The sequence below is a fragment of the Cuculus canorus genome, chromosome 8 (genome assembly GCF_017976375.1).
Source record: "Cuculus canorus isolate bCucCan1 chromosome 8, bCucCan1.pri, whole genome shotgun sequence".
NCBI classification, from domain to species: domain Eukaryota; kingdom Metazoa; phylum Chordata; class Aves; order Cuculiformes; family Cuculidae; genus Cuculus; species Cuculus canorus.
The window spans coordinates 18837774-18861084 of NC_071408.1; the positions used below are offsets into that span (position 1 = coordinate 18837774).

Genomic DNA, 23311 nt, shown 5'->3' on the forward strand with positions numbered 1-23311 from the left:
AGGCAGCTGGGGTATTTTAGCATTAATACAAAATCTGGTCCTTTATTAGGTGTTTTAAGTTTACAAACGGTAACAAAAGTATTACACTTCTGAAGAGAACACACCAAATCACATTTCCAAGTGCCCTTCAACATACTACTTACTTCTTTGAAATAGTCTTTTATTATTTTGTGTTTAAATATGCATACTGCGTTTCCTGGTTTTCCCTAGGTTACAGGAATTGTATTACAACACAAACAGGTTTACCTGCAATGCCAGACAGCGTTCACTGAACATACTCTCCTTTCACAGTTTAGTCCTTATCTTCACAGATTGATTAACTGATTTTCTTCTGACTTCTACTGTTCTTTGAGTCCCAGAGTATAACAACATTGAAATACACCAAAAATAATAAAAAGTGTAAACAAGAAATAACAGAGACAGTTACAGGGAATAAATCCGGTAACCTCTGCGGAGGATGCACTACAGCACTCATTAGAGACAGGATGCCCATCAGAGTTATGGAAAGAAGGAACTGTAAGATAAGGAATGATATATTAGCTAATGGCCATTTAACACCCCAAACGAGTAGTAAGCTGTGACTTCCACTACTTGGGTGCTCTGTTCTTCAATCTATACATAAATGACATTGCAGAAAAACAATGACAGGACACCCCTAGACTGAAATAGTATGGAGTTCCCCGTCTGGGGCTTTACACGCATGCACTTGCGGACATAAAAATGGGTCATGCAAGTACTTCAGTACCATGAAAAGCTGCAACTAAGAGTTACAGGAATTCAAACTGCTTACCAGACTCCTGACAATCTTGGGAAATGATTTAAACCAAGAAACATATCCCTTCAAGGAAAGGGAGAATTGCTTCAGCTGCAGGTCCTCTGCTGAAGTCTTCTCAAATATGGAAAAGGAAGCCACGCAGACAGACAGGAATGCCAGCATTGTCACAGTGTAGGCCAGCAGGAGGCCATCTTTTAGGAGAAGAGGCAACATACTGTTGAAACAGAATTACCCATAGAAGTGAGTGCATATTCTGAGATGTAGTCAAAGAATGCAAAGAGAAGAGAACACTTTTACTACAGCTGGCGAAGAACACTTTTAAAATAATGTTAATATTGTCCAACTCACCTAAAAGTTGATACAAGTAAAAACCATGTAGCCATAAAAGGGATTTCATTTATGATTAAGCAGACTGGTCTAGAACGAAAAGAGAAAAACTAGATATGCAGACATTGAAGTGACACCACTTTGTCTTCTCAACATTTCACACAGATGCTGCATTCCCACTAATCTGGGAGGTAGGGCAGAGCTCTCCCTGTTCCCCAGTGCCATGGGCTCAGAAAATCCAGCTCTGCTGGGGTACTTTGTTCGTCCCTACACCCCACTGAAACCCAACATGAAGGAGAGTAACTCAGCAGAACCCTTAGCAGCACATACCACTGGCAGAGCCACGTTAGTGCCTGCTCTGTGCAAGACTTCTTGTTGACTTCAAGAAGCATATGGCACCTTTTAACAGCTGCCTACAGAGATTTAAGAGGAGTTCTCTGACCACCAGTTGAACCTTCCTGTCAGGCATGAACAAGAAGTGTTAAGAGGATTGCCTCTCCAAAGCTTCCTTTATCAAACATTACTTTTGGGTACATGCCGATCAATAATGCAAAAGAGCAAAGCTGCTAAGCTGCTGACTGCCTCACTTCTTTAGGGACAGGGGATGGGAAAACATACCTTAATGACAAAGGGAGAGGAGGCCCCTTTACAGATGCTGTTAGTCAGGTATCAGTCACCTGGTTCAACTTCCCACCTTGCTCCAGCCTTGCTGGGCAGCTACATACAAGCCTCTGCTCTCTATGGCAGCTCTCCCTGGACACACAGCCATGCTCTAAGCTGTGCCTTCCTCCAGGAAATCTGGTCAGAAAGCTGGCCAAGAGGGATGAGTGAGGCAAGAGAGACCAACATGGCTGCATTTATACTGAGAGTTTGCTTACAAGTTATCCAGGAAAGCGTATGTGTAGAGTTTTTAAAATCAGATATATTCGTAAGTGAGAGAGCAGCATGCAATAACAAGATGAAGAAAAGAAGATCAAAATATATCCACAGAGAAATTATTTACTTACAGTGATGCTAGAAGAATAGATTTTTCATGTACTTGATAGGAGAACAGGAAAAATGACAATGCACAACTAACCTTAGAAAAGGAAATCAGAGCTGTATTAGTCTATGTGACTGCAATACAAAGCAGTTTTGGCTTCTTTGCTGGCAGAGACTTTACACGGATATATAAGCTCAACGATCTGACTTTTCCAATTAACTGCAACCTTCACTCCGGCACAGCTTACAAGCTTAGAGCCACTTCTGTAACCACCTACACATACTAAAACACACACTGTTTGAAAGTTTACCCAGAACTATTCAGAAAACACTTCCTTCAAAAAGTTCTAACTCCTTCTTAGCTCAGCAGAGGAACCACAACATTCACATACATAAGCACCAGCAGAGTTCATCTACTTAGAACCTTTTCGACACCAAATTTTGTTCATCATCATCATGAACAGCCAATACACTTTATATAAAAGCAGTTCTTCGAAGGGATAAATGTTAGTTTTTAGGCAATGTTGGGATAAACTCTCAAACATTACTCACATAAAATTAAAAATAGAAACTGTCTTGTAACACTTGGAGTCTTAGGACCAGCTCCATATAATGTCAATTTCAAGGAAAACTGATTTTTGCATGTAAGTCATGTTAATGTGCTTAAATTCAATGATAGGACTAAGAAAAAGCAAACATTTGGGAAAACAGTATCATTTTCTTTTCAAACCGCTAATGAGCTTACAATGCCCATCTGGGGACTTTTTTATTGAATTTTGCAGCCAATGCAATAAGAAAAACTAGCACTTTGGAAGCGAAACAAAAAGAGGAGAATTTCCAGCTCTAAATGAGGCTTTAATGTGTACAGAATCTTCTAAAAGACTCTTCAGAGGAAGATGATAGAAATATAGCATTAAATAAAGAAAATTGAGCCTAAGACAGAAAGTCTGGATGTAAAAAATAGGCCAGACAACCATGAACATGCAATAGCAGAACGCTTTTTAATCAAGCTCTTCAGCAGCAACAGGTTGGCATTTAATGGTACACACGCCTCTGTACACTGCGGCAACTGGAAATAAAACTGTTGGTCGCACAGCAGTGCTTAGCAGCGGATGTACAAGGAGCAATTAAAAACACACTTACCAATGCAAATTTAAATCCTCGGAGTGAAGGCTGGACAGTTAGCTTTATGCAAGTAGGAAGCAGGCTCAGGAATGTTACAGCAAAGCTAAAGAATTTTATAAGGAAAAGTTTTAATACATGAGTAACTACATCCATGACATCATAGAATCATTTTGGAAATCTATATAAGTTGGGGACTCAATTGTAATATTAAGGAGTACAAAGTCACTCTAGGAGACTCAGTCACAAGAGAATGGCACTGAACAGTCTTCACTGACAGAAGTACTTTTGAAAAAGTTATAAAGCTTTTCCAAGACACTGAAGACCTAGACCTAAATTGCTAACTTACTCAAAAAACAGAACTGTGGACTCTGACTTCTAAGAGAGATAATTCTTTGAAGATGAGAGCATGCAAATTTTTACTCAGTTTTAACCAACCAAATAGCTTAAATCACTATATAAACAAACAGGAAAATTTTCAGTCATAAATATTCCTAACAGTATTTGGGGAAACCCTTATTGCTTGGAAGAAGAGTACAGTACAGGAAAGAAAATATTTTTTCAAGATTTAAACACCACTTCTCATAATCCTTCGACAAAAATTACTCTTCTTGCAAAAACAATGCAGATAAACTACCCGCATTAACCTTCAGTAACCTTCAGTTATGTCTTACCTGAGTTTTAGTTGAGTTTGAGATGATACTATATTTTTTATCTTTATAAGGAGACTTAGACTGCACCAGACATTGGCGACTTTATCCTGGAAGAAAAAAAAAAAAAGGTAATTAGTGATATTATGTGTGTAACAACAATGGGGCTTGGGAGGTGGGGGATTACTGGGTTTCTGCCATGATAACGCAAAGAAATACTTGCGTTACACATCATATTTGTAGATGTACTTTATGTATTATTCTGATCTTCAAAAATGCAAAGTTTTGAGACTCAATTAAAACATGTTCTAAAATAACTGAGAAGGAGTTCTTCCGCACAAGAGACTACTTCTCAACTCAAGACTCCGTTTTCAAAACTTAACATTTTAGGAAAATAAGGTTCTGAAACAATCTGACCCTGATTAAACACTGGCGTACACAAATCTTTTTTCAAATGTGAAAACATTCTGTATACTGTCACATTTCATTACATACATGAATGTATTTAGCTGTGCTTACTGCTCGCTAGCAATGACAGAGTTAACCTTTAATAAATCAACAAGTCTAAAGACATTAGCAGTTGTGCTAGGATCACTTTCAAAATTAAATTTGTAACTACAGCTATCATGCTCCTGAAGCTCATCCCTAAACAGCTGCTTGAATCACAGCTGTGTAGACATAACAGCAAGAAAGCTACAAGCACCAACAACTGAGCCATCTTCCTCATATGCTCACCAGCAATACGGAATATGCACTTCAAATCTGCTGAGGATTACAAGTGAACAGAGGGTTTGGCAACACCAGCAAACAAACAGGACACCCACTCAATAGCCAATACGATTCTACAACCATCAGCATTTGTTACTGCTTCTGTAAATGGGAACTCATTCAAAGAACTTGTTACACGCACCCCAGTATAAATTTACTGCACATTGCTTACGTGGACAATTTCTCATTTTATCTAGATTAGCATCCAGCAAGTCACTCCCCTGATCAACTCAGAAAATATTTGAGCTAATATTAGACTAAAGTCCTTGAGCTCTTTCAGACTCACTGGTTATTGTTGTTTACAGATTTCATTTTTAAACTTTGTACTGGATAAAAAGTGTGGTGACCAAAACTATTTATTTATAAATTCCAGATAATTCCCAAGGAAAAAGGTAATTCTTTGGTTGTTGGCTTTTTTGTTTTGGTTTGGGTGTCTTTCTTGGGGTGCCGAGATTTTTTTAAACAAACTAGCAGAGAGCACACCAAAAACAGTTCCATCGTGCTGCCTAAATAAAATGCTGCCTTTCCTACATGAGCTTTAACTTTTGAAGAAAAGTGCCAGTCATGATATTATTTATATAGGAAGAAAATTAAAAGAAAACTTAAGATGAATCAAACTATGTAAGCATTTGCTTAAATGCCTGTGACATCGAACACTGAAAATTCAAAGCTTTATTTTATTTTTTAAACTTGAAGTTGAAAATCTGCTTTTAAAAAAAGCGTAATATTAAGACTCCTGCCCTAACTAAGCAAAAAACCAAAAATGCACTGTTACTTGGGAAATGAGCACCCTTTCTTTCATCCACCAGACTCCAGTGGCATTAGCATTAGGTAAATGAGTAACTGCTTCACTGGATTAGGGCTGCAGTACTCAGCACCAAGTACCATGCAGCACACAAATGTCAGTAGCCTAAGGAAAAGTAAAACCTGAATTGGCCTAAAACTTGTAGAAAATATTGTGGAATCTTGCACTGAAAAATACAAGGTGGGTCAAAAAGAAAGTTCCATGCTGCACCCAAAACATTATTATTTATTTCTTTTTTTTTTTTTAAATAATGAATCCTGTTGAAAAAAGCTGAGCAGAACGAACAACAGAGACTGAAGCTGTTAACTTTTAAGGTTACATCTTCTGACACTGTCAATTACTATGGAATCTATTTCAGTGGAAAAATGTATGGACTGAAGTATGAGTTTGATGATGGGATAAGTGTTGTCTACTCATAATATCCTGGAAGATGCCAGCTGAGCTGGGGTTAAATACTGGATTAAATAACTGGCAAGAAATGACTGCTGAAGAAGCTGTCTCAAATTACGAGTTCTGTGGTGTGTCTCCCACATGAAATCCCTAAAGGTCACGATGAAGGTTTCTCAAGGGATCTAAGAATACAGAACATTTACAGTGGGGTGGGGGAGAAGAAAACATGCATGCCTCAAACAAGCCTCGGTGAATGGGAAAGAGTCTTCTGAGTACTTGCATGATTTGCTCCATGTCGGTACAGAACGGGAGCCAGCAGACAGCAAAGGAAGCCACCACTGTCCCTGCTATTTTCATTAACAATACTAACCTGTAATCAAAAGAAAAGCTTATATAGAAAAGATAACTAGAGCTACTAGTAACAAAAGTAATTAGTAACAAAAAAAAAAAAATCTTAGTTTATAGCATAAACCCTTTTTTAAAGGAGATACAGAACTGAGGGTGAACAATCTAAACAAAAAGAGCTACCAGTACCACAGAAAAAGTTCATCATCCCCAGATTAGCGAGAACAACTCCATGAGACCCACAAAGCCGCTGCTGCCAACCTAATCTGGTTTCCCACTGCATCCCATATTTAATTTAGCTTACACAACGAAGAGTGCTAAGAAAGGACACTTTAATAGACTTTACAATCTATTCAGTTCAGTGGAAATACCTAATGTAGATCTCGACAAGAAATATTTATTTTTCAGGAGAGGAATACATTGCAACAAACAAGTATCACCTGCTAGAAACTAATTTGGAACTGTCAACATGCAAATAAGGAGAATCACATTTTCAATGCCAGGGTGGCTGGGTGTATTCTTGAGAAAGATAACATGGTTTAAAGTCACTTACCCCTTTCCTTTTAGTCCCTTCTTAAAACATTTTCCAAGTAAATAGCAAAAAAAGGGCAGAGAATGGTAGAGTTCCATCTGCTTATAATTTAAGGCCAAGCAAAACGCCACTGACCCCAAAAGGTCCCAGTCATACGACAAACAAAGTACAGCCCACAAGGCAAAGCCAAGGCTCACTGAGTTGTATATGGTTTCTTACGTCAAGGACAAGATACGCATCTTTGTACTAAAAGTCAGTAATGAACGACCTGAGAGACAAGTGTAAAATAGCATGCAAAATAAGTTTTTCCCAGCTAGTTTTAAAAACCTATTGCCAATTGTGACTATGTTGTTCACATACAGAAATCATTTTACTTCTATTTAAAGTGTAAGTTTTATATTTCCAAGGCTTCATTCAAAGCCTGCACAGGCAAATATGAGGACAAATACTGTATGTGGTGGGTGGGAGTGTTTATTATACATGTAATGTATATTCAGTCAACCAGGCTTTTGGTGACTGATGGTACTCTGGCAAGATGCATCAGGGTAAACACTTTTTTCTTGATATTTACATGATTAAGGACAAAGCTTTAAAGAGCCTCTCCTCCCAGCTCTCAAAAGATACGTCCCAAATATTCAAATGCATCAGTATTCAATTTATATATTATTTAGCTTAAGGACTACTAGATTTTTTGTGATTATACTATACTTGTGATGTACCCTCATCCATGACCAATTGCCTTAGTTGCTAATACTGCAAAAACAATGAATAATAGTTACTAAAAGCAACATTACTTCCTATAGCTTTGAGAACAGGTTCACAAGCTCAGCAGAGTTCAAAAAGACTAAGCTACCTTTACTATTAAATTGCAAAAAAAATTAGCTTTGTCTTTTACTGTTATTTTTACACGAGAGAAAACAAATAAGAGATTCTTGTGCTGTCAAAAATTTCACAATGTTTTGTTTTCTCTCTGTCAATATAACTAGCTGTGACCACACATTCAGATTGTGTGTGTTGTTTTCAGACCACTCAAATTTCTCTACAACTCTCCAACTCCTGTAGAGTTGCTCTGTACAACTACCTAAAAGGAGGTTGTGGAGAGGAGGGAGCTGGCCTCTTCTTCCAAATGACAGGGAACAGCACAAGTAGGAATGGCCTCAAGCTCCGCCAGGGGAGGTTCAGGCTGGCCATCAGGAAAAATTTTTTCACTGAAAGAGTCATTGGGCACTGGAACAGGCTGCCTAGGGAGGGGGTTGAGTAACCTTCTCTGGAGGTGTTTAAAGGATGGGTGGATGAGGTGCTGAGGGGCATGGTGTAGGGAGTGTTAGGAATGGTTGGACTCGATGATCAGTACGTCATTTCCAACCTAGTGATTTTATGATTCTATGAAATTTCCCAGTCAAAATCACCACATTTACTTGAGATCTCATCAATTTCACATCAACAAATTGTTATACCAAAGGCAGAGACCTGTAGCAGCAGCTAAGGTTAAATAAATCTATTGACCTCTTGCAAGCTGCTCACACCTAGTGAAGTTGTTCACCTGAGTCACAGGGCTGGAAGAGACCAAGGAGACTGTGCAGTACACGTGTCTGCTCTAACACAGTGCCTGCTATACCTGCGTCACTCCTGACATGAGGTGTGCTGAACCTTTTCATAAAGGTCTTGACACTGCGGATTCCACAACATCCATAATCTCTTCCACCATTCCATTTTAATTAAGGTTCAAAATACTTTTCTACATATTTAAAAAAACAAATATTCCCTATAGTAACTTAGGGCTGTTATTTCCTGCCTTATGCAACATAAGACACACGGAACAAGTATTTGCCTTCTTCGCTCAGCATTTAGGTATCAGAAAACACTAACTCTGTCACCTTCTGAACACTAGTTTCTCTCACCTAAGATGAATTGCATTCATTCCAATCCCCATTCCTGTAAGTGATGTCTCCAGATGATCTACATCTTTAAAGAGTAGATTTCATGTCTTTAAAGATAGAGCTTCAGAATTCCTGAACTGTAACTCGAATATCCAGTAACATTATTTTTTTCTTTCAATATCCACTTTCTAAGATGTATCATCTTCCAAGTGCACCATGCACTACCTTAGAAGAAAATCACAAATTATCAAACTATTTGATTGTTAAAATTTGATTTAGTAGATACCAAGATTAAATATCTCCTTGGAGTATTTAAATATCCACATTAATCACAACTCCAAGAATGCATCCCTCTGGCTTGACGGCTCTGTGCAGAACAGCCTGTGTAGGTCAATGATCAGGATTTGCTTGTTGATGTGCAAAACAAGTATAAAACTAGAAACCTTATTTTAAAAGGCCCTCCTGTGAAGGTGTCACCACCAATACTGACTAGTTGGCTCTGAGGGCCTAACCTGGCTTTGAAATGGTTAGGCATTAAGTGAAGTAAATCCAGTCTCAAGTAATCACCAAGGGCAAGACAGAATGGCACATTTTATAGAACTGGATGGTTCACACAACTACACTTGACACACTCCTCTGCCATCTCCAGATCTAATAGGATTCTCTCTGCAAACACAAATCGCAGGCACACAAGCCTTCATTCTTTTCATTGTCATAGCACCATTGGCATTTACTGCAATTACGTGACTGACAGAAATACAAGCTTGAGGCATGGAAAGAATGCTATTCATTTTTTAATTGGTTTGTCCCAATACCAATTATTTATCTCCAATATACTTCATATTTACAGTTTTCTTTAATATCCCTGGTTCAGGGTAGGCAGAAGCCTCTCAGATCACTTTGCATACAAAAGCAAACTTCTGCCCTGCTAGACAAGTACTAAAGAACAGTGTAACTTCATAAAAAGAAATTCATTTCACTGCTGAACAAGGATACTGGAAGTGTCCATGGTCAATAAGAATGAGGCCTGGATAAAGCAGTATGCAGAGAGCACTGGAAACCTGGAAAGAAAGGTCAAAAAAAGAGAGGGGGGAAATAATTATTTTTAAGATAAACACTAGACAGAGGAACTTGCACTACTTCTCCAGTAAAACAAATTGCCCCTCCATGGTGCATTCTTTAGGTAGGAATCATCTTCACTAGAAGTAATCTTCTGTGAGGAACAGAAAAGGATTAAGATTTTCCACAAATAAGAAAATATTGAATGGAGGTCAGGCTACCCTTTGCCAACCAGCTCAGAGATCAACCACAGCCATCTTAAACCTTGGAACCACTCCAAAAATCAGACAACTTATTATGACAAAATGTATTGATCCTACCATAAGAAGCATGCAAGACAAAGCAGTTCTGAGATTCCCCCGTGTCACAGCACAAACCTAGGTTTTACTACCCCGGTAATAAATCCAGCAAAAAATATAATACAGGAGTTCATGGCTACTAAACTTCAAAGCACCTTGTTATTGTTATTGAAAGCATTAAAATAATTGCTGTAAGATAAGTTACCGGCTTTTTTTTCTTTTTAATTGGAAAGCCTTTAGTATGAGCTATACTGATTGTCATCACTTTTGCATCCGTTGAAACCATCACGGTCTATATTTTAATTAACTCTCATAATGTTACATTTCCACTCTGTTTTGAAGGGATCTTTTCTGTGTTTTTTAATTTACACACATCAGATACTTGCCTTCTTTTTAGTAGATGTTTCTTTCAAGGAAAAACAATATAAAATAACTGCAGGAATATAAACCAGCAAATCAGCAACAAACACTGAAAAATAAAGATTAACTTTATGTTAGAATCCTCCCACATATCTCATCTTAATGCTATTTGTGTTGTATGCCTTCACTTAGATAGCAAATCTTTGACTCTACTTACAATTTTAACCTCTTAATGCTCCGCTTCTTGGTTGTATTTGGTGTAAAAAAAAAATAAAAAATTCCTCAGATAACAACACCAGTGTTGGAGCAAGACTAGCTGCCTACCTTTTGAATGTGGTGTTTGCATTTGTTTCCTTACTGAAAATTTCATTTTAGTCATTCGATTAAACTGATATTCAAAAGTCATGTGTTGTAGTTTCAGCTGAATATGCTTTTTTTATTGTCTTACATTGTGTTACGCTATATTCCATTGTTTCAAAGATAGCTCAGGTTTGGCAGTTAGACCAGAGCTTTTTTTTTTTCCAATTGTTTTGGGGAAGGCAAGTTAAAAATACAGGCAAATAAGCATTGAAATATCAGAAAGTTCTTCATTAGAATAAACACGGTAGTTCAACTTCAAAGCACAAAAAGAAATAGGTCTACAGAATTTGATCTTGTTAATGTTTCTGATGTTCTCATTTCTAATGACCAAAAGCTGCACCATCCATGTGTTCAGCTGTTTTGGCTCCTGGCACAGCCTCAGTCAATAAGGGAGGACACTCTAGTTCCTCACATGCCAAAATGAGAGAAGGCATTCTTAATTCTCAAAAGAAATCAACTACACTTAGTCAGTCAAGCTGTTTGATGGAACAGATAGTCATCTGAAGACACAAATAATTAAGAAGCTCTATATTATAACAATCTTCAGTGTATCTATGTGAATTCCTAGTGATGTGGATGAACAGATTAAAACCAGTGATTTGGCTTTGATCATATGCCTACAGCAAATATACTTAGGAGGGTCAACAAGAAAATAGAATCAGTGGGTTCACCTGCCTAGAATTATGTCAACTCCTACTTGTGGCTTCAACCACCAGGTGAATTCTTCCTAAGTGTCATCTTAAGAGCCCAAGAAAAAGATCTTGGATTATTTCTACAAACCAGTCTCAGAAAATATGCAGTCACTCCAAGAGGGAAATATGCTTTGCCTCTTTTTAGTCAAAGGCTTTGGAAGAAAATGTTTAAAGACGTCAGTCATTCAGTGATGAATCATTTTGCAGGCTTAAGCCAAATATACCCAAGGAGTTAGCAAAACAAATACAGTGACACTTAAAATAAAGGTGTAATACCAACAGCTGACATTGACCATTCTGAATTATTTTAATGCATTCTTCTAATGGCTATTGTTAAAAAGTGTTTATTAGTCCTCCTAGATCCATCAGTGATTTGTCAAGTGAGTTGATTTCAAAATTAATAAAGACCATTTCAAGGGTAATTAAATTCTAGTGATTTTTTTTTTTCAATCAATTACTAGAAATCAGACTGAGAGGCTTATGGAGTACAGAAAAGCTGTTGATGAACAACAAATCCTGGCACTGCAGCCAGAAAGCATTTTGTGGAACTCTACTGTTATGCAAGGAAAAGACAGATATAAAATGAAAGAAAATAGTAATTGGATAATACAGCATCTGCTACTGCTTAGAAAACAAGCACTCACTGGCCACATTGTTTATTGTCCTACTGATACAGCTACTGAGTTAAGTTACCTGCATTTTTTTCTGCATTTGTTTATTTTTTTTGTAGAGGCAGTTCAAAATAATCCAAGGAAAATGAAATCTAGTATAAAAATGGTAAAATATATTTTTACTTTTTGTTAGCAGAAGTTTCTCTAGAAAGCAGTGACCATTTGGAAGGAAAGTGACACCTTTAAAAGTAGCAGATATCTCCCCCTTTCAGATAAAATATAACAGCTCATAATAAAGATATCTGAAACTCCAAAAGGCTGTTAGTAAAGTCAGTGAATGCCAGTCTCCATGCAAAATAATTTTACAATGAAAACCAAGTTAATCTGAAAATGAAAAGCGAATCTATCAGAATGGAAGGGAAAAACACAATACTGTTTTCAAAATTAAAAAATGGGTATATGGTATAAAAAAAAGTAGCTTTGTTTTAGAGTTTTTACTGAATCCATTTGGTTTAAAACTTGTTTTATATATTTTATATTTATCAGCTTCACAAATGATGGCAGAAGAAAAAAGAACACAGGAGTTTGGTTCATAAATGGACCTGCAAAGCCACCCAAGTCAAAGAACTGAGAATAAGCTGGTGAAGATAGAGAAGCTGTGTATTAAACATGCTAAATTAGCAAGCGAGATAAATCTGTATGATCATCCTAAGGAAATATAATTTTCCTACCTGTTGTACGCATAAATAACTTATGCGGTTGGCTCTCATACCCCCGAGATGTGTGCAGAGCAATCCAATCAGGATTTATTAACTTTGCACTGTAAAACAAAGTACAGACACATCAAAATGTAGACAGTTCTCATTTCCCTTTACATTCCTTTCAGCAATAAAGATGACACATACAGGAGCATATTCCAAGAATTTAGACAAATGAGAAAAAGCATCAAAGAGTAACAGTGATCAAAAAGATTTTCCTCACCACTAGATCAGTTCACGCTATAGACTTTAGCCGCTGTTTCACAATTAAAAAAAATATTTTTCAGAACAGTAAACATGGAATACAATATTTATTAGGGCAAGATAACCACCTCCAGTCTAGTTCCACTGACTTTTAAAAAAACAATTGTAAATACCTTTCATACTTAAGTATTAAATATAAACCATTTACAGTTCACATAGATGCCCTGCATGACTGTGCCTGTGCACTTTAACCTACATTCTTATTCCATAAGTCTCATTCCAACAGCAGTAAATCCCTTGTGGAAAAAGTATTCCAATAACAGAATTCTATTTACATGATATCCAGTCATCAAATGTCACTTGTGCTCTCAATACGAGAGAGGTTTCCCATGCGATGGACCCTATTCCTACAGCACTTTGTGCATCACTGATCCAACAGTGGATTATATGAAAAGCTAAAAATCTAAGTCACATCTAAATCTCCTGAAATTTAAGGACCTGGCAAAAAGAAGAATGTAACCCTTCAGTTCCCCTTGCAATAATTACAAGTCAGAAAAATGGCAGTAGTAGTTTTAAGCAGTAGGGATACACGTAAAATCCGTTTCCTGAGCCTTAAAGTAGCAAACAACACTTCCCATTTCATCAGCGGCCCAGACTGGTAGTTTTTTGCTACTAGTTTCACTCCTCAGAAGAGGAATAAAAAAAAGGGGAGGGGGGAGAGGGGGTTGGGAAAGATGAATTTGGTGTTTTGTATTCTCCACAGAAGTACTTAAAATAACAAACTTACATGTAAGCACACAGAAAACTGTGGTAGGCAGTAAGAGGTGGGTAATCAAGACCCCAGTACAGTAGGTTGTTATCACTTGTATTGAAGTACCTAAAAAACAAAATATTAAAGAAGGATCTACATTTCCAGCTTTGTTTCAGACTAAGAAAAAGGCTGAATATTAAACCAAATATTTTTATCAATGTATGCAAAATCCAAAAGGAATTTAGCAACTTCTGTATCTCCTTTACACAAAAAAAAAATCTCAAGCCACAAAACAAAAGCAGATGTGATTCAGAGTGCAAAACAGTAGATTTTAAACAGCAGCTAGAGGTTACTTACTCAGTGAAGGAAAATCCTTGATGTGAACAGAATTTGATAAAAAAAAAAAAAATACTAAGCACAAAACGTTGTACACATCTACCATAGCTCTAGATTCATTTATGCTGTAGGCTATGCAGGTCCTCATCTCCACCTATAAACCCGATCTACGTTTTCCAGGCATGCCATATATTCCAGAGGACATCAGTCAATTTGCCAAGAAAGAAATAAAACTGATGCAGTTAAAAGGAAATTCTCAAATAAATTATTTTCCTTATGCTAATCCTAGATTCCTTTCTTCTGGACTTGGACAAGACATTTAATGTGTGATGACAACTTCTGAATAGGTACTTTGTCTGCTACTTTTTTAGCCAGTACTGTACCAAGTTCTGAATTGCTTCTACTCAACAGGCCTTAATATCAAAGTTCGGAAAAGCCATCAGTTGAAACTACACTGCTGGAAAAGAGCTGAACAGAAGTGGGAACGGGTGGTATAAAGACACTATGCAGACAAACAAAAAGCAGCATAGGTCTGGAAGAAAAAACAGCAGGTGCACACAGGCACTTCTGTCACCATGAATGTAGGAGTCGAGGGACTAAAAAGCTCCTTAGAAGGCAACACCAAGTTATCAGAGTAATGCCTTCTCAATAGCCAAAAGAAGGTCATGAACTTCAACCAGGTGTCAGCCACAACCACTTTACGTACTTCGACCTCCAAATTCAGGCAGACTGCATGAGAGAAAGGAAGAGGATTTTCCCATTTGTATATGGCATTGGTACTTCTATGGAAGGCTGGCACAGTTAAAATTGTCCCCTCTTCCAAATGAGAAACAGAATGTTTTACCCAAGGAAGGCAGAAGTTACAAAAACAAGGCATCAGAACCTTCACATCTCACAGTGAAACAGATGGACCAACTAGCCTAACCGCCAAGTGGCAAGCTCCTGGCTTTTCCAGTTTCTCTCTTCAAATGCAGCCCATTTTTGACATTTATTATAGTAAATGGTATTTCTTGAATTCCTTATGAGCTGCCTGAAGTATGCTATGAACTGATGATAAATCATATTTCTTTGAGTTGCATGTCTGCTTCTTTTCCTACAATTCAAGATCACTCATGCCAAAGCAGCTCAGATTCTTCATGCAGATTGTAATAATCTGCAACTCAGCAGTAAACTTTCCAGGCTCCACTTTTTGAGGTTTGTTTTTTAATTTTACCTTCCACAAACTCATTGTAACAGAAAAACAATCCTATATCCAGCAACATTCAGCAAAAAAAACTTCACATGTTTAACTAGCAGCATAATAAGAAAGGATATTTTTAAAGTAACCTTTAAGAAATAAAATGAAGGCTCTAAAGAAAAACATAAAAAAGAAATACTTAAATTCTGGCCTCTGGCTCAGAGAAATCTCACACAAGTACAAACCATACTATAGTTTACTGCAGCTTTTTTTGAAATAAATCTTTGTTTGGATCTAAGAAAATAAGCATGGAACATCCAGCAGCATTACCTATACATGCCTGTTGAACGGTAAATGTGACAGTGAAGTCTGAAAAGATCAAGAGAACTTATAGGACTATGGCCTCCTGAGACAGCAGTGCTGTATTTACATACACAAATTTACAGCAGAACACGTGCTTAATGCACAGAGAGCTTTTCCAAACATTAAATAAACAACAGCACTGGAAGTGATTAGACTCTCAACTTCATATCTTTTCACACTGCATATAACACAGGAGGGGAAAGACAGTTTAGTATCCCAGAATGTAACCCCTTGCATATCAGCCAAAATGTTCTATTCCAAACACACAAGACCAAATATGACTTTGCTATACTAGTGATTCAATTCTCAAAGCAGACCCAATCCAAAAAACTTCTGTTATAAACAAAATGAAGAGCAAATACAACAACACTGAGATGCCCAGCTGGCAGCACATAGGCTAAACCCAGCGCACAATACAGTTTCATCTGGCCTCTGGGAATGCCTAGAAATAATGACTGCTGTAACTCTTCATTTTAAGTACATATAGTTCCACGTAGCAGAGTGGATCAAAGCTGCCAACTCTATTATTATGTCAGCTCTCCATTATCCCAACTCTGGCATAATGAAGGGGTTGGATATTCCAGAAAACTGCAAAAGAGAAATGATATATAAGATACAGTGGGATGATCCGAAATCACAACGTAAAGTCATATGCAGAGTTCCATAGAGGGCCATACTTTCAGAAATGGCTCCACGTATGTTTATAGAAATACAATTAATTAATATTCTATTCTGCCATATCAGCCTGTTCCCCAATAGATAGTGGAGGAAAAAATTACTCCAGACAAACAGAATGCAACTGTCCCTGTTGGAAGATGACCTGGAGTTTCAATTTATTCCGATTTGTGCTGTAGCAAATATATGGAGAGTAAATTTTTACTGTTCCATATAAGCTCTAAGGAATATTAGAAATATTGTAAAAGTGAATAAAATACTCAGAATAATTTTCCTGCAGTTTTAGATGATCTTATCAAATGAATTTCACTATCCTTCTATCTAGATGCCAGATACACACATTTTAAATTCTATATTAAGAACACCGGTGTGAACAATGAATCTGCAGATGTTAAAAATGGCCTACACCTCCAGTACAAGAATTCAAGTCTCTGCATTTATTGGCACACCCTGGCCTCTTAGCTTAGGGTAGATTCACACGGGTTTCGTCAGCGCTGATCATCAGGAGAGTATCTGTGTGTTAGAGAACTGGAACTCATAAAGCTGAACTGATTTTTTTTTTTTTCTCTAAACCAAGCAAACAAGATTCTCTATGATCTCTCATGTAAGCCTACTAAAAGAATACATTATACAAGCCCACAGCTAGCAAGTCAAAGTTCCAGATTTCAGCTTTTTTACTTTTTTGCAAAGACAATGGTACCTCAGTCTGAGAACAGGGTGATATTATATGACTACAAAAGGGTTTTTTAGTATAGTTCAGACTATAGTAGAAGATACTGCAGAGATCTTAATACAAAAAGAAGTTTCATCACATTCACCCCTATGTAACCTGAGCTACAACAGCACCACGTACCACTGCCTGATGGGTAAATTGTAAGTAACTTCTTGCCAGTGTCTCTGAGCTTCATAGTCTCCATACATAGGTGGTTTTCCTGCACCTAAAAAAAAAAAAATGACAGAGCATTTAGGAAGTTATTCAGTTTATGCAGATTGCTTTTCCTCCAGATATGTATTTGCATATTAATATATTACTAATTTTAATCTCCATTCTTCTACGATATCTGAGAACAAAATAGAGACTTCATCTGCTATGCAGTCTGACAAGGAGGGGAAAAAAAAGTTATGCATTCTTTTGGCTTTCTGGATATTTCTGTGATAAGCATTTATCAAGATATTCCACCGTGAAGAATTGCTTCCTCTTCTGACAAAAAAAAATTATTTCCAAGCGTAGATGAAAAATGTAGCATCTTCTGTGAAACAAGAAACTGTACGTAACAGACATCTTATACTGATTTTGTAAGAACTACTTTGCTTTCTTAGTATATACTAACTGACAACGTTCTCACTTGTGTTTCAGTCACCTTGTGGTACCTTGCTATTAAAAGTAACAACCAGTCTTACTTTTAAATTTACTTAGAACTGTGATGTGGTGCAAGGCCCCCAGCTCCTCTCACTTTCCTCTCTTGCCTGCTTTGTAACACTAGCAAGAAAATTGCATCTGTCCTTCTCCCCATGGTTCTTAATCAAGAGTAAGGGGAGCCATTTCCTCAAGTAGACCATTCAGTACACAGAATAGGTTTAGATATTTTTTTCTCCTAATAATCTACAAAGCTTTCTAAATAATAACTGCTCCATTTTGGTTTTCAGGAATTCTCTCACACACATTTGTCTACTGATTGTTATGTAGCAGTCCTGTGCAGTGAGTTAGATTAAAGGACTCTTCATAGATGCATACATAGGTTTCAGGAAATTTAAGATTATTTTCCCCCCACTAAAACAAAAGCTTTATCAATGCAAATACTTCAGATGTCTATTCATAATCAAGCCCCTCAACACAGGCCTAACTCTGATAACGGCAGTATGCTAAGCATCTTTATCACAGAGTTTATTTATTTCTATTAACTTGAGATTATTGAGAACAGAAACTGGACTGATAGTACTTCCAGGAAAATATTGACACCAGCCAGACAGAGATTGAAGAGTTTCTTTAAAATATAGGAAAGCCATCTATATTCTTTTCACATGATCTACATTTGTGGGAGTCACACAAGCTCAGACATCTACTATTTATTCTTGGGTAGTGGAGAGAACAGATTATCTCTGCTAATCTACTCTACTATCCAGGAATAAATTATCTCCACTATCTGACACATCCAACTAAAAGTTTCCCAAATAAGTGAGGCCACTGAAGAAGTCTTATTAGTGTCCATTCTGTAGCTATAAATCCAGTGGAACAAAGAACCCTCATAGGATTAGTAAAATACAAAAATAGGCCTACCCAATTTTTAGAGTGTGTGTAGATGTGTGTTTCTGTGTACACATATACATATATATATATAAAAACACACATTTTATTTCACCTACTTCCCCTCTCAAAAAAAAAAAAAGAGGAAAATAAATTAATTGGCTTCAGAATGATCAAAAGAGATCTTAATCCAAAGGTTCAATTCCTAAAAGACAAATAGAGACTGATCACACTATTGTCAGTTTGAGAATGCATATCCAGCTTCCGCCTACTGCCAGCATCAAGTACACAGCCAACCAGAATTCAGACTTCAAAAAAACAGAGTTTCAAATACTTTAAATTTAGAGTAGTGTTATTCAGTTTTAGTGTTACCTGGAAATAAACATTGTTAATGGGCTGAAGCTGCCTTTTGACACGGGTATTTAACTTCTACCCATTTAACAGGAGTTTGTCACTGCATTAAAAAAAATTATGCATTAATCTATTAAGCCAAAATTTTCCTCAATAATTCTCCAAGACCAATTAATCTAAGGTCATCATAAATGGTAACCTTTCAAAAATCAGTGTTATCATCATGATCCCAATTCCAAAAGCATGCTAGACTACAAGCAACAATGGAAATGACAGAGCAAATCACTGCTATACAGTAAGGGAGGGCAGAATTCACCCCCTTACTTCTGGCTATCTGTGCCACACATGGTTTCAGAGTATGTTGGATCAGTATTTCTACCAGAGACTGCTCCAGAGAATGACTACTTCTAAACATAACATCATTTGCAGAAAGCAAATTTGAAATAAAACAACTGTGCAAGAAGGTATCCATGCAACTTATCTTCAGGCAAATTCCTTCAAGTAAATGAAACCCAGGAGTTACCAGTTTAAAATCACTAGAATTCTACTGAATAGCTCTGGCTACTCAGAGGGTGAGACTCCTAACTGCCTCAACAGAAAAGTAGAGTTTAATTCAAGCGAACTCGCGACTTTTCAGCTGATAGGGAATGAAAGTAATTAGTTCATTTTTTAAAAAACGTACAGAGAGCAAGCTTATGGTAAGCACAGGAATGGCATTGAGAGGTCTGGAAAAAAAAAAACTTGCTTGTTCTTTGCAAGCATTATGAGATACGGAAGAGAAAAACTCATCTATTAAAAGCATATAGCTCTAGTTCATGCTGTAAATGATCTTAAGGAAGTACAACTACAAGGCAGAATGTAATCGCTCACTCCACATCACCTTTAAACCATCTTCATCATCACCAGAACAGTTTTATCTAAATATAAATTAAGGCTATGTCTGTTACAGATCTTAAAGGAGAAGACTAGACAAATGTACAACTGGGTCGTAATATTCTGCAGCTACTAAAACAACAAAGGCATGGGGGTGAACAGCCAGCTGTTCTGTGGCTCCTCCTAAAACATTACTGACCATCACCAACCCCACTGGCAAAAAAAAAAAAAAAAATAAAAAGAAGACTTGTGGTGGTTTTTATTCCAAGAGGTTGTGATGTTAACCACCACACACTTCAGAACAGTAAGACCAAGGTATTACACAAGCCTCAGGGAAACAGAAAGGCACTAAAACACAACAACACTTGAAATAACACATTGTGTTCTATTTACAATATTATATGCAAGTTTATTTTAATTTATCACAAGCTCTATAATTCATCTTTGTGTGGCTGTTTTATAGACTGTGAACATGTATTACCTGAATAAGAACCAAGTGACACAGTCCAACGTACAGTAAGTGCTAGTAAAACAGTAATTGTCATTAAGCTCCACTTCTCCATAGCTGCTCTTTGTAACAAGCCAAAAGATACCTGAAACAAACCACCACAAACATTGCTATGATACTATCCACATTTTTGTTCCTTAGGCATCCCGCAGTATCACTGACATCCCCACTTTTCTCCCCACCCAGAAGCATTCTGTTACTGCCTTATGTCTAGAAGCACACTACGGTTGGGACGCGTTTTCACTACTGGAGAATTTCTAACCATCAAGCCAAATGCTGCCCAAAAGCAATTTCTCCCACTTCTGAGCTGGAAGTTGGAAAGGCATCTGACAAAATGCACAATAACACCAGCAAGAAAGGTAAAAGATTTCAAACCACTTAAGAGAATTCATATACCAGATCAACACTACACAGTACATACATGTACAGACTACAGCATCATTTTGGTGAGCTCTACACACTTCACCTGTAAGTGACACAAGAAGATTCTACAAGAGACCAGTAGAAAAGATTGTAGTGGTAGTCAAAATACTCAGGCCAACCATATATGTCAAGTAGCTTGCAAACTAATACTTGCCACTGAAAAAAGAAAAAAACCTTCATGGGAGACTATAAACATTCCTAGATTAATAACAATAGGGTTATTTTTCTAATGAATTACCAAGCACGCAGTTTTAAAAAGTAACACCTTAGGTTAAGTTAATGCCACTTATTTTCTCAATTAAGAACACCACAGCCAAACTATGCAAACACAGATCAATATAGCCTTCTCTGTTGGTTTAAACATATTAAAAAAATTATTGAGAAGTTAATTATGTACTGGTAGGTCTTATGCTGGAGCAGGTATTGTCTGTTGTCCTGAAGCCATTACAAAAGCACAGAGCCCACTATAAACTCCATATCATGTGTTCCAACCAATTCCACAGGAATACAGTCTTAAGCCGGTACATAATAAAAAAATTAAGTGCATAATACCAACCTAGGAATGCCGGCATGGGGCATTAATGATGACAATCACTGATATGATTCTTACTTCAGTCTCCCTAATATTCAAAAAGGAGCTTGAAATTGTACCTCTCCCTTGCAAAGCATAAGCACACTATCCATCAGCTGCCTCTCCCTAGAGGATACACCAGATGAACCTTAGCAGACTCAAGAGAGCTCCTTCACCCTTCTACCCAAAAAGGCAGGAGGACTGATCTCCCACCAAGCTCACTTGACCATAGTAAGGATCCAGTAATAATAAGAAACTTTGGCAGATCTGTTAAATTAAAGGCCACATTCATCAAACTGAGAAACCAAGAAAGAGGAAAATAACAATGTTGCCCTATGCCAAAACCACAAACTATGGAAAATGAAAACTTTGACTGGAGGATCAAAATTATTGTAGCCTGAGTTAGGGAAAAAAAGTGACGAAGAAACTACTCCAATCTTGACAGTGAGAGAGAGCAGTCAAAGGCTGCACCTCTGCCAGATCAGCAGCAGCACCATTCCCTCCACAGGCAGCACTGGATGCATTAACAGAAGAGTGGATGAGCCCTACAACTGCTAGACTTCCCTTGCACAATAGGCACCATCCAGTTTAAGAGACTTTAGCATAATTGCCACTGCCAAAATACCCACAAAAATCCCACACAGCAGCAATACTGAACTTCTGTTTTAGCAATAAGCAAGCAACATCTAACACACACTTAGATTATTCTGCTCAAACTAAATCCATATTTATTTACTATTCACAGAAAAGTAGGACCCAACACCACTACCAAAGTTACTTCAACAATGTAAATCTATGACAGCTGTAGGCCACCATCTATAGGTAGATATGCAAACACTGATATTTGCATGCTCTCAGTGCTACACCTGTGTCTACCGCACAGGAAAGGCACAATAAAATATATTGAGGTTGACCCCGTAGATCACTGTACCCTAAGTGAACTCTCATGCTTTCTAAACTTGTGTCCAGTAAGACCAGAGTCCTTTATGACTTTCAAAACTAAGTGTCATAAGCCTGGTGTTTCCATTCTATAAAAAACTCAGTTATTAATTTTACCTTCTTAATTCTTACGTAAAACCAGTCACCTGCAGACAACCCCCCCCCCATCTCTGTTCCTTTTATTTCTTTTTGCCATTCCTTATGTTTGAAGTAACTGTTGTGTTCTAGGGTATTAACTTTCTCCTTCCTCTCCTCACAAAATAGTTAATAAAAATACTCTTCCCTACTTCTTTTTCATCTTTAACACCTCATTCCATACCTCTTCAAACAGCCACGCTGTTATAACATTCTAATCCACAGATGTCCAATATTTGGTAGTGTATAAATACCAATGTTGAACAAGTAAGGCTTTTTAGAAGATGACAAAGCTGGTTTGGTTAGCCTCAACTTAAACACTGCACCGCCTGTCTCCGAAAGAGCAGCACCAGAGGGTCCCTCATGCAAGAAACCACCTGTACGCGCAAGGTGTGAATCACAGCTCTACACCACCACTCTCATTCCACGCTGCCTACTACGAAGAGCTGGGTAAACGGCACGGATACAAACCATGCACTCCTTAGCAGAGGAAAACCTACTGAGCCCTGTGTGTAGCTCCTGGCCCCGAAACGACGCCGGGCAGCGACCGTTCCCCGCTCAGAGAGGTCATCCTCGCAGCCAGGGCTCTGCCTGCTGCAGCCTCGCCCGCTCAGCCCTCGATCCCCCACCTTTCAGCCCTCGACCCCCCCCCCTTCCAGCTCTCGACATCCCCCTTTCAGCCCTCGACACCTCCCCCTTCAGCCCTCGACCCCCCTTCAGCCCTCGACGCCCCTCTCAGCTCTCGATCCCCGCCCCTTTCAGCCCTCGACCCTCGCCCGGCCCGGCCGCTCCCAAGCGCGCGGGCGAGCAGAAGGGCTTTCACCTGGGCCTCCACCCCCAGCCCCACCGCCCGCACCCAAGGAGCCGCGGAACGCCGGGGCAAAGGCACCGGCCCCAGAGGGAGCGGAGCGGGTCCCGTCCGTTCCCGCCACCGAGCGCGCGGCTCCTCACGGGACGTGGCCGGCGCAAGCTTCCGCCCTCCCAGCCCGTCGGGCTCAGCGCGCGTGCGCGGGAGGGTCCTGCGCGTGCGCGGCTCCGCCCGCCGC

General features: G+C 38.3%; 1 protein-coding gene across 1 annotated transcript; it reads right to left on the reverse strand.

Annotated features, from left to right (window-relative positions):
• Nucleotides 1-40: 40 nt before the first annotated feature.
• On the reverse strand, nt 41-23263 carry ALG6 (ALG6 alpha-1,3-glucosyltransferase). Its single transcript, XM_054073747.1, is given in 15 exon segments — nt 41-514; nt 791-989; nt 1124-1192; nt 2110-2180; nt 3227-3311; nt 3880-3965; nt 6053-6188; nt 6717-6909; nt 9564-9636; nt 10320-10402; nt 12688-12776; nt 13706-13795; nt 17074-17158; nt 20171-20282; nt 23122-23263. Coding segments are annotated over 14 exon segments (1539 nt in total). The 5' UTR covers nt 20253-20282; nt 23122-23263; the 3' UTR covers nt 41-316.
• Nucleotides 23264-23311: the final 48 nt, after the last annotated feature.